General features: G+C 45.4%; 1 protein-coding gene across 9 annotated transcripts in view; it reads right to left on the bottom strand.

The window, feature by feature from the left end:
• The window catches only part of ARHGAP44 (Rho GTPase activating protein 44), a 160485-nt gene that overhangs the window by 42760 nt on the left and 101412 nt on the right, over positions 1 to 16313 (bottom strand). For 7 of the 9 annotated variants that reach the window (XM_073559646.1, XM_073559649.1, XM_073559650.1 and 4 more), the window contains exons 6-10: positions 15027 to 15103; positions 10262 to 10388; positions 9035 to 9103; positions 6283 to 6364; positions 4671 to 4798 (exon numbers count right to left, since the gene is read on the bottom strand). In XM_073559646.1, coding sequence (XP_073415747.1) covers positions 4671 to 4798; positions 6283 to 6364; positions 9035 to 9103; positions 10262 to 10388; positions 15027 to 15103 — 483 coding nt within the window. The remainder of the gene's footprint in view (positions 1 to 4670; positions 4799 to 6282; positions 6365 to 9034; positions 9104 to 10261; positions 10389 to 15026; positions 15104 to 16313) is intronic. The other 2 variants (XM_073559648.1, XM_073559643.1) reach the window with 1 other exon arrangement.

Here is a 16313-nt window from a genome sequence, read left to right as displayed (position 1 = left end):
AATTCCAGACTTGTAAAAGTATTTATAGTGTGTGGCCGAATTCAGAAATCTGACTGAGCAGCTTAATAGACCAGTCTGGACATCATGGTCCATACTCAGATGTCTGAATTCAGCCTTGCTCTGTACATTAGTTAAAGGGGCATTCCCGCAGCATATCTGAAAATTGGCTGCGCACATCTCATCTCTATTCACTTCTATGGGAAATTTTGAAAATAGCTGAGTATGTGCTGCCACCTCTCCATTCCCAGACAGGGGTGCCATTTTTTCATTTAGGTGTGGTCCTAGAGACAAATATCCTGCATAAGATCTCTACATACACTACCGTGTATAAATTTAGGGTCACTTAGAAATTTCCTGATTTTTGAAAGAAAAGAACAATTCTTTCCAATGAAGCTAACATTAAATGATTCAGAAATACACTCTATACATTGTTAATGTGGTAAATGAATATTCTAGCTGCAAACATCTGGTTGGTAATGCATTATCTTCATATGTGTATAGAGGCCCATTTCCAACAACCATCACTCAAGTGTTCTTATGGTACTTTGTCTTTGCTAACTGTGTAAGAAGGCTAATGGATGGTTAGAATACCCTTGAAAACCCTTGTGCAAGTATGTTAGCACAGCTGAAAACAGTTTGGCTGATTAGAGAAGCTATAAACCTGACCTTCCTTTGAGCTAGTTGAGAATCTGGAGCATTACATTTGTTGGTTCCATTAAACTCTCAAAATGGCCAGAAAACTGAAGATTTCCTACAACGGTGTGTACTACTCCCTTCAGAGGAGAGCACAAACAGGCTCTAACCAGAGTAAAACTGAGCAACAAGACCAGTACATTAGAGTCTGTAGTTTGAGAAATCGACGCCTCACAGGTCCTCAACTGGCAGCTTCATTACATAACACACGCAAAATACCAGTGTCAACGTCTACAGTGAAGAGGCGACTCCGGGATGCTGGCCTTCAGGGCAGAGAGGCAAAGAAAAAGCTGTATCTGAGACTGGCTAATAAAAGGAAAAGATTAATATGGGCAAAAGAACACAGACAATGGACAGAGGAAGATTGGAAAAAAGTGTTATGGACAGACGAATCCAAGTTTGAGGTGTTTGGGAACACAGAAGAACATTTGTGAGGCGCAGAACAACTGAAAAGATGCTGGAAGAGTGCCTCACGCCATATGTCAAGCATGGTGGAGGTAATGTGATGGTCTGGGGTTGCTTTGGTGCTGGTAAAGTGGGAGATTTGAACAAGGTAAAAGAGATTTTGAATAAGGAAGGCTATCACTCCATTTTGCAACGCCATGCCATACCCTGTGGACAGCGCTTGATTGAAGCCAATTTCATCCGACAACTGGACAATGACCTAAAGCACACCTCCAAATTATGCAAGAACTATTTAGGGAAGAAGCAGGCAGCTGGTATTCTATCTGTAATGGAGTGGCCAGCGCAGTCACCAGATCTCAACCCCATTGAGCTATTGTGGGAGCCGCTTGACCGTATGGTACACAAAAAGTGCCCATCAAGCCAAACCAACTTGTGGGAGGGGCTTCTAGAAGCATGGTGTAACGCCGCTGTGTTTGGACATTGTTTCACGGCGTAACTCTGCATCTCTGCTTTAACCCTTTGCTCTTTTCCCTCTAATGAGCTGGAATGCTGTTGTCAGTTATATCTGTGTGTATGCTGCTCAGTGCCCGGCTCCGCTGCGTAGCCGTACATGCGTGCGTGGTTCCGCTGCGCTGCATGACCACCCGCACGTGTGGTCCCTGGCAGTCGCTGTGGGAAGCCACCCGTGGGTTAATGAGGTCCGCTGCACTCTGCATGACTTACAACATGTGTTCAAGCTTCAGCTCCTCCCAGGTGTCCTTTGCATCGCTGATTGTGTTTGTCTTTGCTTAGGGTGCACCCGGCCACACCTCTCCTCCTTTTATCAGGAATGGGTGTGTGCTACAATTGCTGCTCCAGCCTATCGGTGTGTGGCAGCTCCTATATAAAGGTCCCTCCACCTTTGGGGGGTTGCCAGAACTTTGCATTGAGTTCCTGAACCTTGCAACGTGAGTCTCTGTGTTCAGCTCCTGCTCTGATTTTGATCAGTTCTGGGGGAGCTGTTGCTCTTTGTCCCTGTGTGAAATGTATCTTGTATCTTGGCCTGCTCTGGGGGCATAATACCCAGATCGCCTTTCCTGGAGGCTGCATATCCAGGCCTGTCCACATTGTGTCTTTTCCCTGAATCCTGGATCTGCTCCTGACACTGTCTGAACTGTGTCCTCTGTGTGATGTTCCTGAGGTTCTTCCGTGTCTTGAACCCTGTGCCCAGTGACTGTGACTCTTTGCTATCTGACTTGCTGTGATTTAACCAGGGTTCATCTTGGAAGTAGGAGTCCGGTGTGTTCGCCGAGTTTCTGCCACTCTGTGCTCAGCTGGGGATTCGGTGCAATTCCCTGCCGGTTCCAGTCCAACCCTGCAGGGCTTGTACCAGACTGCTGGGGTTCCTTTCTAGGTCGCTTCCAGATGTCCGGAGCCTGATGGCCTCTCATCCGGAGCATGACGTCCACGGCCTGATGTCCGGTGTCTGACGACCTCTTCCAGATGTGCTGTTCCTGATGTCCAGTCTGTGTTCCTGATGTCCAGTCTGTGGTTCTGGTGGTCCAAGTTGTGCTCTTAAGCCAGTACCGTTCCCCTTGTCTTGGATCTGACCAGCCTATGCCCGGTACTGTAGTGCCAACATTCCTGGACCAGTGCTATTCGAGTCCTGTTCTGATGTCCTGCCAGTTCCCTGGGGTCTTACCCGTGATGACCTCTGCCATCATCTGAAGTCTGCCCGAGGTCCGTGTCTGACGTTCACCTGCTGAGTCTGTGCTACGCCCGAGGCCCGAGAGAGAGGCCAATCTAGTATGCCCGTGCCAGACAATCCTGGACTGCATCAACCCATGATGACCTCTTGCTTCGCCTCTCAACCTGAGAGGTGCTTCCTTTATGATGTGCATATTCCAGAACCCGGTGTTTCTATGTTTTTGCTTTTTTTTCAGTAAACTTTATTTTTCTTCATACCTAAAGTTGTGCAGTGTCTGTTAGTCCTGCATATGGCCATCTTGTCCACAGACCCCGGTTGCTACCTTTCCCTTGTCCAGGTAGGCCGGGTTACCCCTGTGGTCCAGTGGGTCCACATTCCACGATCACCTGGGACGCATACCCCGTCGTCGTTATAGTTCGACGACACGGGAACGGGGCTGGTAAGCCACGCTGCGCCTGCGATCGTAACACATGGGGTGAAATTTCTCCAGATTACCTCAGCAAATTAACTGCTAGAATGCCAAAGGTCTGCAATGCTGTAATTGCTGCAAAGGGAGCATTCTTTGACGAAAGCAAAGTTTGAAGGAGAAAATTATTATTTCAAATAAAAATCTTTTTTTCGAACCTTGTCAATGTCTGGACTAGATTCTCAATTCATTTGGCAACTCATTTGATTAAAAAAAGTTTGAGTTTTCATGGAAAACACAAAATTGTCTGGGTGACCCCAAATTTGGAACGGTAGTGTAAATGTCCAAGATGGGAATACTTCTTTAAAATGTAATTGTCAATGTCAATAATTTTTTTTGACCTGGTGTAAATGCCACTTTTCTGAATCCGGCGTTATCTTTTCTTCCTGCGCCTCTTCATTCCTGAGATATGGGCCGCTCATCTACTTTTGACAGCTAAGTAGGTGTGGTCCTCAAGACCACACCCATGGAGAAAAGTGAAGAGTCACGCCCACTTAGTTTAAAATACTAAATCTAAATACAGGAAAGTGGAGGCCATATTGCCATGCACGGTGAGGGAAAGCCAAGTGTAACATAAAGGGAAATGGGGAAGGGGGCCCAGACACTAAGGAAGGGATTTGGAGACCCCTAGGCTGGATCTAATCTCTCCGTAGAACTCCTACTGAGTCCCTATATTGGTTCCTCACTAATCGCCGAGCCGGAACCTGAGGCCCTGAATCTCCCTGGGGCCTAGTCCTGAATAGGGAACGGGAGGGAGATGCGCGCTGGGCAGTCTCTGCTAAACTAAAGACGGTAAGGTGAGACAAACAGGGGAACACTTAGCTGAATCGCCAGATATGGATACCAGAAGAGGGATTCCAGACACCAAACTGGAGCACTCTGAGAAGGTCCAACACTCTAGCAAGCAGAAGTGGAAATGAAGCTATTACCGGCACTGGGTCACAGCTGAACCACTAAATAAATAGATCCAAACTTCTCAGGGCAGGAGGAGGTCGACTCTGGGTCCCAAAGGCAGGTGGTTCAGGGAGCAGTCTGTATGGACAGGCGCTCAGACCTTCTGAGGACTGACGCAGGATGATAGCCTGTCACCTCCGAAGCGCTCGTGACACATATCTCATGAACAGAAAAACAATACTGGATTCAGGAGAACAGTGACATTTACACCAGGTTACAAAAAAAACATATTTATGGCAAGTGACAGGTCTCCTTAAATTTGAGCAAATATATTATAGCCCATATATGAGATTCAGAGAGCTATATGTTTTTTTTTTAAGGCAACCTGGGTAACACGGGATACATGCAGAATGGATTTGGGCTTGGTGCTACAGATCTATGTGCAATCAGTCCCACACCGGAAGAAAAAAACAGCTGTTGGAGCGTACTTTTTTGTACAGGTGCACATACTATTCCACATCCTACCTCCTCCTGCATGCCACACTCCAGTAGCATAGTGACACAAGCCTCGATAGGGAAGGCAATATCCCGGCCGCTGACTGTCAAATGTTCATCTAATGGCTTTCCGAATGATGGCTTTTCAATCCATGCCTCTGGAAAAAAGGACGAAGGTACTGAGAAAAATTCCAAAAATGACACAATTATTATTACCCATGGGGCAAAACATGGGGATACACCTATTTTCAGAGCAACTAAGTAGCGAAATACATAGCGTGCATATTGTTTAATAAGGATTCCTTTGCAATCTATATCCATTTTTCCGTTGAAAAAAAAAATGAAAAAGAAAAGTCCAAGAACTAGCTTTCAGGCTAATTTCACACTTGCTTTTTTTTGCAGCGCGTTTTTCCCGCAAAAAAACGCATTGAAAAAACGCATACAAAAGCATACAACTGCTGCGTTTTTTTCAAGCATTTTTATGAGCATGCATGAAAAAAACGCAGCGTTTTTATGCGTTTGTATGCGTTTTTAGTGCGTTTTTACCGTGTTTGCGTTTTTTCCAAACATTAGGTGGCCCCTCACACTAACCCAAACCATGACTTTACTAACCCTAACCCTGACCCTAACCCTAACCCTGACCCTGACCCTAACCCTGACCCTAACCCTTAACCAAACCATACTTAACCCTAACCCAAACCCTAAACCCTAACTAACCCTAACCCTGACCCTAAACCTAACCCTAACCCTGACCCTAACCCTTAACCAAACCATACTTAACCCTAACCCAAACCCTAACTAACCCTAACCCTGACCCTAAACCTAACCCTAAACCTAACCCTGACCCTAACCCTGACCCTGACCCTAACCCTGACCCTAACCCTTAACCAAACCATACTTAACCCTAACCCAAACCCTAAACCCTAACTAACCCTGACCCTGACCCTAACCCTGACCCTGACCATAACCCTAAACCCCCTTAACTAACCCTAACTCTAACCCAAACCCCTAAATTCCATGGTTAACAAAAAAAAAACGCATGTGCAAAAAAACGCATACATAAGCATGCCAATGCGCACATATGCGCACCCATAGACTTATAATGGGTGTCTTGCTGTAAAAAAACGCATTGCGCGCGCATGCGTTTTTTTGAGGCAAGTCGGACGCCCAAAAAATGCAACAGGATGCATTTTGTGCGCCCGAGCGCATACCGCAAAAAAACGCATGCGCGGAAAAACGCGTACAAACGCATGTGTATGCGCACATAAGCGCATCCCATGCAAAGTATAGGAAAAAAAACGCATGCGCTATTTAGCGCTAAAATACCGCGAAAAAAACCGCAAATGTGAAACCAGCCTTACTCGTGTAACCAACTTCAAGATCTCTACATGGAAACATTCTTCTTTAGATTTAGAAAATGAAAACTTGTCACTGATTTGACTTGATGGGTTTGTTGGTCTTGTAACAAGACCTGCGTTTCATCTTTTTTTTCCTTTGGCTTTAAAAAAGCCAGCATGTGTGATTTCAGCCTGATAAGGACAGTTTACAGCCTCTAGATAAAATGATCGAAATGTTTATGGTTCAAATTGTACAAATAGGTGGGGACTGAGACACGCCTGTCTGCAGTGCACATATGACTCACCCTGCTGAGCCTTGATCTGCGGCAGCACAGCTTGCAGTAAAGCAAGAGACTTCCTGTGGTATTCAGCCTGTACTTCTATTAGCTATAGGAAATATAATGCTCTATAAATCATCCATCATTTACAGATTGGCAGCATTTATATAGAGGACGCACAATAGGGCCAAAAGTATTGGACACATCTCAATCACTGAATTCTGTTTTTTCATTTACCGCCATTGCATACCATCAGGCTCCTCACCCTCGGTTTATACCATCGGGCCCTCGCCCCTGGTGTATAATATCCGGCCCTTTCCCCCCGGTGTATAGCATCTGGCCCTTAGTCCCCTGGTGTATAACATCCAGCCCCTCACTCCCTCGGTGTATAACATTTGGCACCTCGCCCCCCGATGTAACACATCAAGCCTCTCACCCCCGTTGTATAAAATCCGGCACCTCATCCCCGATGTGCAACATCTGGCCCCTCGTCCCCTAGGGTATAACATCTGGCCCTTTCCCCCCGGTGTATAGCATCTGGCCCTTAGTCCCCTGGTGTATAACATCCAGCCCCTCACTCCCTCGGTGTATAACATTTGGCACCTCGCCCCCCGATGTAACACATCAAGCCTCTCACCCCCGTTGTATAAAATCCGGCACCTCATCCCCGATGTGCAACATCTGGCCCCTCGTCCCCTAGGGTATAACATCTGGCCCTTTACCCCCGGTATATAACATCCGGCCCCTCGTCCCCCAGTGCAAAACATCCGGCCCCACATCACCCCCCAGTGTATGACATCCGGCCACAACAACCATGGTGTATAACATCCGACCCCATCATCTCTATGTATAACATCTGGCCCCTCACCCCCTGGTGTATAACATCTGGCCCCTCGCCCCAGTGTATAACTTCCGAACACATTGCCCCCGGTGTATAACATCCGGCCACATCACCCCTGGTGTATAATGTCTGGCCCCTCATCACCTGGTTTACAACATCTGGCCCCTCGCCCCCTGGAGTATAACATCTGGCCCCTCGCCCCCCCGGTGTATAACATCCGACCGCGTCATCTCTATGTATATCATGACATCTGGCCCCTCACCCCCTGGTGTATAATATCTGGCCCCTCGCCCCTGGTGTATAATATCTGGCCCCTCATCCCTCGATGTATAACATCGCCCCTGATGTACAACATCTGACCCCACACCCCCCTTGTTTAACATCTGGCCTGTCGACCCCAGTGTATAACATCTGGCCCCTGGTTTATAACATCTGGCCCCACTCTCCCTGGTGTATAACATCTGGCTCCTCACCCCTTGGTGTATAGTATAACATTTGGCCCCTTGCCCGCGGTGTATAACATCTGGTCCATCACCCCCTGGTTTATAACATCTGGCTCCTCACCCCCTTTGTGTATAACATCTGGTCCCTCGCCCCCCCCCCCCCGGTGTACAACATCTGGCTCCTTGTTCCCTGGTGGATAACATGTGACAGAATGGCTGGTGATGCAGAGCTCACTGATACCAGCGCAGTCCTGTAACAGTAGCTACCTGACTGCATTGTACCTGCAAGACAGTTGGGTGCAGGAGGGATAACGCTTTGAATTTATAATCAGGGTTCGGGTCATACGTCCGAAATCCCTCGCAAAATGGGGCTCGGACGCAGTTGCAGACGGGGTCAATAGACTGTAATGATGAGGGCAAGATGAATGTGTGCTCTGCCGTGCACTTTTTTTGGGAGTGTACGCCTACTGGAGGCGGACACTCAGACGTAGTATACTATGTCTGAGGGCCTGCCTCCTACATCCGAGTGTCCACTCCCGAAAAAAGTGCACGGCAGACCGCACATTCCTCTTGCCGTCACCAATGCAGTCCAGACCCCGTTATGCACAAGACATTGTGGACAATTGTAGCTTCCATTTTTGTGGGAACAGATTAGGGAAGGCCCTTTCCTGTTCCCCATGACTGTTCCCAGTGCGCAAACTCCATAAAGACATGGTTGGAGGAGTTTGGGGAACAAACCGGAGCAGCCGCACGGAGCCCCGTTAATGTACATGGGCTATGTTTATATTTGCAACCCAAGAAACATGGCCGCTCATCTCCTGCGATTTAGTAGGCTGGTACTAAAGTAAAAAGCACAGTAAAATAAGACAAGTCCCTGCAGCATCTGACCCAGGGCTCTCTAGCATCGGGTAACATTACTTTGCTCGTGTCTGCCCCGGATACATTGATCATATTCTGCTCCCGTCAGCACACCAGAAATGGGAAGAAATATCTTTCAGTCAATCACCACAAGTTTCTAATATAACTTGCATTTAAATTCCTTATATAATTTGTTTAAGATCTCCGCTTGCCATCAGTGAATGCAAACATTTGTCTTCAAATCTACAGGCTGAAAACCTACAGACCTAACTCTTCTCATACCCTAGATATTTGTATAAACAGGCATCCAGTGAAAAGGTATTAGGACTGACCAGATGTTCCCATTCACTGATAGCAAGTAAATCATTGGAAGTATACTAGAAAGCAGGCACATATTACAATTCTGATGATTACACCAGAGGGGAACAATTAAGAGTTGTAGGAAATCCAAAACTAAATGACATTTAACAGCTCACTGGCTCTCCTCCAGGAAGGAGAACACTGTCTCTCTAGCGCCATCTATAGTAAAAACTTCAAAACAGTGGGGTTAAACTGTACAGAACATGGATACTCCAATGCACTTGTCGGTAATCTTAGCTATACACTCACGTGTTCAGTCATAATGGCATCAGCTTACCGTCTGAAAGTAGTTTGCATAGTCTATTTCTTTGGCCACAAAGCTGTACATATCTGCTGAAAGCTGATCCTAAGGAAAGAAAAGCCATTCACTTACTACACAAATTGGAGGCACCTGAAATATAGTTGGGATGGGAGATGTATCTGTAAGATGCTGGGGTGAGTGGTATTTCAGTTAAGTAACAAAAAATGACATTTAAAGGGAACAGATTACTCGCAATACATGTATATTTTATTTATCTGATGTAAATGCTGCTTTTCTCCTGAATCTGGCAATGCTTTTCTCTTGTTTCTCTTCCTCTCCGTTGTTGAGATATGGCCTCCTCCTCCCTGCATGTATTCCCTGTAAATCTAGTCTTCTTAGCTAAGTAGGCGTGGTCTTCTGTAAAGAGTCTGCCACAGACAAGCTGAGGACCACGCCCTCTTAGCTAACCAGACTAGATTTATATGCAGAAAAGGGTTATATCTCTGGAATTGAGAGGTGCAGGAACAAAAGAAAAACAACGCAGGATTCAGGAGAACAGCAGCATTTACGCCAGGTTAAAAAGTTACATTTTTATGGTAAGTGTCTTTTCCCCCCTCTAAGTCCTTATCCAAGGCTCAGATTGCAGCCCTGTCCTCATGTTTTACCCTGCAGCTCTACTCAGAGCACAACAAAAAGGTTGCCGATTCTAGTATAGCTATAATGTCGATTAGTGGTAAGCTGAAATCCACCTCCTGTTTAATCAGAGCTGCAGTGTAAAGTATCATTGGGCCTCTATTGGTTCAGATTTGCTGCCATGTATAAGCAGAAGCTCACTAGAAAGTTTATTATTATTATGATACAAGTACCTTAAATATACTCCAGTATTAACTGAGACTCAGTAGCCTGGATTTGGGGGCTCTACTTTAACTTGCATGGAAATTCAGGGCAAGTATATATATTTTGGATCTCCTAAAAAGTAATGGGGAACTCTTGGTTCATGTTGCCTATGGACTACTGCACAATGCACAAACCCGCCATGACCAACTACAGTGTATGGGGGAAACCCACCCCATCTCTGACAACATCAGGATCAGACATGTTGAATCCCACCCGTCTGGAAAGATAAGCCTCTGTCAGAGATCTCTGGAAGAGGCTTACTCCTTTTCCCCCTATGCCGACACATGCACGCTCAGCTGAGCATACATGTGTATGTGAGGTAAGAGAGAGAGAGAGAGCTTTTGCCACTTTTCAGATTATACATACATCACCCACCCTACAGATCTCCACACGGTTTGCTGCCTCTTCCATCTCTTCCCTGAGTGCATCAGCCTTGGGTCCAGAGGGTTGGAGATTGCTGGAGATCCCAGACGACTTAGCAGATTGCTGCCACCTGAACACGACAAGGACCATGAATTCAATAATGGCATAAAGAAGGGCTCTGGGAGTGTTGCACCAATTAATCCTTAGACTCTCACTAATTACTGGCCTTTGTTTTCAGCCATTGCGTCTGGATATTAATCTCCTACCTGCATTATCCAAAACACTCACGTTTCTTCTGAGCAAAGTGAGTCATCTCGGAAGCGAAGCGCGACAGTGTCGGAATGTTTTATTATGCCTCTGGGAGATTTCATGACTCACTCAGGTCCTGAGGCTCCTCACATATTACATGGATGTCAACCATATTGGGCAATTTGCCCAAGGTCCCCATCCTTGTGCCTGCCAGGCCTGCACGAGATGGTCTCCTACTGATAGGCCTTTAACCCCAATCTAAAGGGGGTTTTACACATAGCAATATCGCTATAACATCACCGATTTTGTGACGTTATAGCGATATCGCTAGCGATATCGCTATGTGTGATACTTACCTCCGACCGGCTCCCCCGCTGTCCATCGCTGATCGCGCGAAAATGTCCGGCTCCATTTCTTGTCGTCAGCTTCCTGCTGGGCTTCCTGCTGGCACCGACGAGCGACGCGTGGACGCGGGCGGGAGGACGCCAGGATCGCTGTGTGTGAAAGGTGAGTATCGTGCGCTGCGTCGCTGCTGCATCGCTGTGAGATCTGCCTGTGTGACAGCTCACTAGCGATCATTTAGCGATGCACCAGCGATCCTGACCGGGTCGGATCGTTGGTCGGATCGCTGGTGCATCGCTAAATGTAAAGGGGCCTTAAGACGTGATAACTTCCACAGACTGACTGTGGCTCTCGCTTTGGTCAAGTATCCAGTAGGGCGCAGCAGTGAGAAATCACTTTACAAGTTAGAGGGGTTGTACCTTAAATAACACTGTCAACGATCAGCGATCATCTCTTGATCACCTATGCTGTGGAGGTCTGAACATTGGGACTTCCACTGATCACTAGAACAGTGATTGCTTGTGGGTAGAGCAGAACTGAGCATGTGTGACCACTGATCCATTCACTGGTGGTTGCACATGCTCATTACTATTCCATTCATACAAGGGACTTTGATCCCCTTATTTTATGAGATTGTGGTGGACTCACCAGTCGGACACCAAGTAATCATGCACTATATGATCAATTATGTCTGTTTAAAGGGGTATTCCGATCTTATAAAGAGATGGCAAATCACTAGAACATAGCATTACTACATGTTTAGAAGGGGTCCAAGCTCTGATTCCCCCACCGAGCCTGAGAATTAACAGCCCAGAGCGCAGCACTTTGTCCTATTTTATGTTTTCCCTTTCACTTTAATAGAGGAGTGCTGTAATTGACCTGCACAGTAAGTAGTTGGGTGCCGCTGGGATAAAATTGGGGATTGTGCCTGGCTCTTTGGCATACTTATATTCACATCATGGGTAAGCACTTTGATACATAAATGTTTTATTTATTTAGACCGGCTCTTTCGATATCACATCTGAATTGATACTTGGGGGCAGGTTGTATATGGCCTGAATTCCGGCTCTACGTACATCATGGCAATGTAAGTTACATCCAGGTACACTTGCCTTGTTATTTTGATATTGCTTTTTTTGTAGTACTGCCTTGATGTGTATTCATCTGGCGACCAACTATCTTCACAATTCTTACAATGATTTTTTGATTATGTCTACATATACAGTATATTACTATGTATACCTTGGACCCATGCTTTTTTCTAGGGTCATATGTCCCTTTTGTGCTATTTTTCGTGTGAACAGTGTTTTACAGTATGTATATGTATTTTTTAATTATTTAACCCCGTAGTGACAGAGCCAGTTTGCAGCTTAATGACCGGGCCAATTTTTACAATTCTGACCACTGTCACTTTATGAGGTTATAACTCTGGAATGCTTTAATGGATCCTGCGAATGTTTTTTCATGACACATTGTATTTCATGCTAGTGGTAAAATTTCATCGATATGTCTTGTGTTTATTTATGAAAAAAAAAACGGAAATATGGCGAAAATTTAGAAAATTTTGCAATTTTAAAACTTTAAATTTTTATGCCCTTAAATCAGAGAGATGTGTCACACAAATTTCTTAATAAATAACATGTCCCACATGTCTACTTTACATCAGCACAATTTTGGAAGCAAATTTTTTTTTTGTTAGGAAGTTATAAGGGTTAAAAGTTGGCCAGCGATTTCTCATTTTTTCAACAAAATTTACAAAACCATTTCTTTTAGGGACCACATCATATTTAAAGTCATTTTGAGGGGTGTACATGACAGAAAATACCCCAAAGTGACACCATTCTCAAACCTATTAACCCTTTACGTGCTTCACAGGAACTAAAGCAATGTGGAAAAAAAAAATTAACATTTAACTTTTTTTTTTGCAAAAAATTTACTTCAGAACCAATTTTTTTATTTTCACAAGTGTTAAAAGAGAAAAAGAACCACAAAATTTGTTGTGCAATTTCTCCTGAATACGCCGATACCCCATATGTGGGGGTAAACCACTTTTTTAAACAGTGAAAAAAATCCACAAGTGACCCCATTTTGGAAACTAGACCGCTTAAGGAACTTATCTAGATGAGTGGTGAGCACTTTGAACCCCCAAGTGCTTCACAGAAGTTTTTAACGCAGAGCAGTGAAAATAAAAAATCACTTTTTTTTCCTCAAAAATGATTTTTTAGCCCGCTATGTTTTATTTTCTCAAAGGTAACATGAGAAATTGGACCACAAAAGTTGTTGTGCAATTTGTCCTGAGTACACTGATACCTGATATGTGGGGGGGAACCACTGTTTGGGCGCATGGGAGAGCTCAGAAGGGAAGGAGCGCCATTTTGGAATGCAGACTTTGATGGAATGGTCTGCGGGCGTCATGTTGCGTTTGCAGAGCCCCTGATGTGCCTAAACAGTCTAAACCCCCCACAAGTGACCCCATTTTGGAAATTAGACCCCTGAAGGAGCTTATCTACAGTAGCTATGTGGTGAGCACTTTGAACCCCCAAGTGCTTCACAGAAGTTTATAAACTCAGAGCCGTGAAAATAAAAAATCATTTTTTTTCCTCAAAAATGATTTTTTAGCCCGCTATTTTTTATTTTCCTAAGGGTAACAGGAGAAATTGGAAAACAAAAGTTGTTGTGCAATTTGTCCTGAGTACGCTGATACCCCATATGTGGGGGGGGACCACTGTTTCGGTGCATGGGAGAGCTTGGAAGGGAAGGAGTGCCATTTTGGAATTCAGACTTTGATGGAATGGTCTGCGGGCGTCATGTTGCGTTTGCAGAGCCCCTGATGAGCCTAAACAGTTTAAACCCCCACAAGTGACCCCATTTTGGAAACTAGACTCCCCAAGGAGCTCATCTAGATGTGTGGTGAGCACTTTGAACCTCCAAGTGCTTCACAGAAGTTTATAACGCAGAGCCGTGAAAATAAAGTCTTTTTTATTTCCACAAGTGATTTTTTAGCCCCCCATTTTTAGACCCCCAAAGTTGGTAAATAGTGGAAACCCCTCAATTCTTGCTCCAACCCTAACCCCAACATACCCTTAACCCCAATCCCAACCCTAACCCTAATCCCAACCCTAATCCCTAATCCTAATTCGCCCTAACCCCAATTCTAACCCTAGCCCTAACCCTAATTCCAACCCTAACCCTAATGGAAAAATGAAAAAAAAAAAATATTTTCTTTATTTCATTATGTTTCCCTAACTAAGATAAACAGGGTGGTTATTTACTATTTTTTTATTTTGATCACTATGATAGTTTATCATAGTGATCAAAATGAATGAATAGAATCTGCCAGCTGGAGCCTGCACATGCGCCCGCCATTTTCTTCCGGATCCAAGATGGCGGCACCCACCGGAGGACGCCGGCGGGACACAGGACCACCGGGAGGGGACCCTGGTCCACCACGAGGTACCGGGGGGAATCGGGGACCTTATTTCTCTTTCCTCTGATGTGCAATCTCATCAGAGGAAAGAAAAATTAAATGCAAAATCGCGGCTTTTTTTTTGCGGTCGCCGTTATAGGGTTAATAACGGCGATCGCAAAAGCAGGGTCGGTAAAAACCGACCCGATTCACGTTCTTTGGGGTCTCGGCTACCCCCGGCAACTGAGACCCCGGAGAAAATCCGACACTGGGGGCGCTGTTTACTTACTCCACAGCGCCCTTAACTACCGCTGTTAAAAGGCGTATCGGCGGTCGTTAAGGGGTTAATAAAGTTTTTTGATACATCTTATATTTTGTATGTTACTTTATTTCTTGTTATTTCATAGTGTATAGGAGTATACGAATACCTTCCATATTCAACTACATGGGGAAATACAAATATCTAATGAGGTTGATACATTCCCATTTATTGTGATACCCACGTAGTCTCTGTGAGTTTGTTTGTATTGGGATAAAACTGGGATGAAGAAAAGCTGCAGTCCATTTATTCTCAGAGGTCAGACCCCCACTTAACTTTGTTAATAAGATTTTAGCTGTATTCATCCTATAAAGTCTACATTCCAAAGAACAGTGACCAGAATTATGAATGCAGCTCTGGCTGTGCCTGCAGCATTGATTGCAGATTTAGAAAGCAAAATATTTTTTAAAGTTTATAGGAGAAATGAGGATAGAAACGTGAGACCGATTTACCTTGCCCTCGATGAATCCATGTCTAAGACTAATTTGGCTAAGTGTTTCCTCTGTTTTTGGATATTTGGGATCTCCACCTGGAAGACAAAGGAATCAACAAAATAGGCAATACTGAGTTAAAACGGGCATCCACCTATTAACTACTCAATATCTACTGGATCAGAAATGAACACTGCTCAAAAAAATAAAGGGAACACTCAAATAACACATTCTAGAGCTGAATGAATGAAATATTCTCATTGAATACTTTGTTCTGTACAAAGTTGAATGTGCTGACAACAAAATCACACAAAATCATCGATGGAAATCAAATTTATTAACCAATGGAGGCCTGGATTTGGAGTCACACACAAAATTAAAGTGGAATGAAATGTCCTTAAAAAAAGTCAAAATGATGCTCAGTAGTGTGTGTGGCCTTCATATGCCTGTATGACCTCCCTGTGCGTGTATAACCTCCCTACAAAACCTGGGCATGCACCTGATGAGGCGGCGGATGGTCTCCTGAGGAATCTCCTCCCAGACCTGGACTAAAGTATCCGCCAACTCCTGGACAGTCTGTGGTGCAACGTGACGTTGGTGGATGGAGCGAGACATGATGTCCCAGATGTGCTCAATTGGATACAGGTCTGGGGAACGGGCGGGCCAGTCCACAGCTTCAATGTCTTCATCTTGCAGGAACTGCTGACACACTCCAGACACATGAGGTCTGGCATTGTCCTGCATTAGGAGGAACCCAGGGCCAACCGCACCTGCATATGGTCTGAGTATCTCATCTTGGTACCTAATGGCAGTCAGGCTACCTCTGGCGACCACATGGAGGGCTGTGCGGCCCTCCAAAGATATGCTACCCCACATCAATACTGACCCACTGCCAAACCGGTCATGCTGAAGGATGTTGCAGTCAGCAGATCGCTCTCCACGGCGTCTCCAGACTCTGTCACGTCTGTCACATGTGCTCATTGTAAACCTGCTTTCATCTGTGAAGAGCACAGGGCACCAGTGGCGAATTTGCCAGTCCTGGTGTTCTGTGGCAAATGCCAAGCCTCCTGGACGGTGTTCGGCTGTGAGCACAACCCCCATCTGTGGACGTCGGGCACTCAGACCATCCTCATTAAGTCGGTTTCTAACTGTTTGTGCAGACACATGCACATTTGTGGCCTGCTGGAGGTCATTTTGCAGGGCTCTAGCAGTGCTCCTCCTGTTCCTCCTTGCACAAAAGCGGAGATAGCGGTCCTGCTGCTGGGTTGTTGCCCTCCTACGGCCCCCTCCACTTCTCCTGGTGTACTG

Source organism: Dendrobates tinctorius, unplaced genomic scaffold, assembly GCF_039654945.1.
Source record: "Dendrobates tinctorius isolate UK_male_01 unplaced genomic scaffold, ASM3965494v1 ptg000014l, whole genome shotgun sequence".
Classification (NCBI taxonomy): domain Eukaryota; kingdom Metazoa; phylum Chordata; class Amphibia; order Anura; family Dendrobatidae; genus Dendrobates; species Dendrobates tinctorius.
The sequence above is the reverse complement of the archived record's forward strand: the minus strand, read 5'-3'. Positions and strand labels throughout refer to the sequence as shown.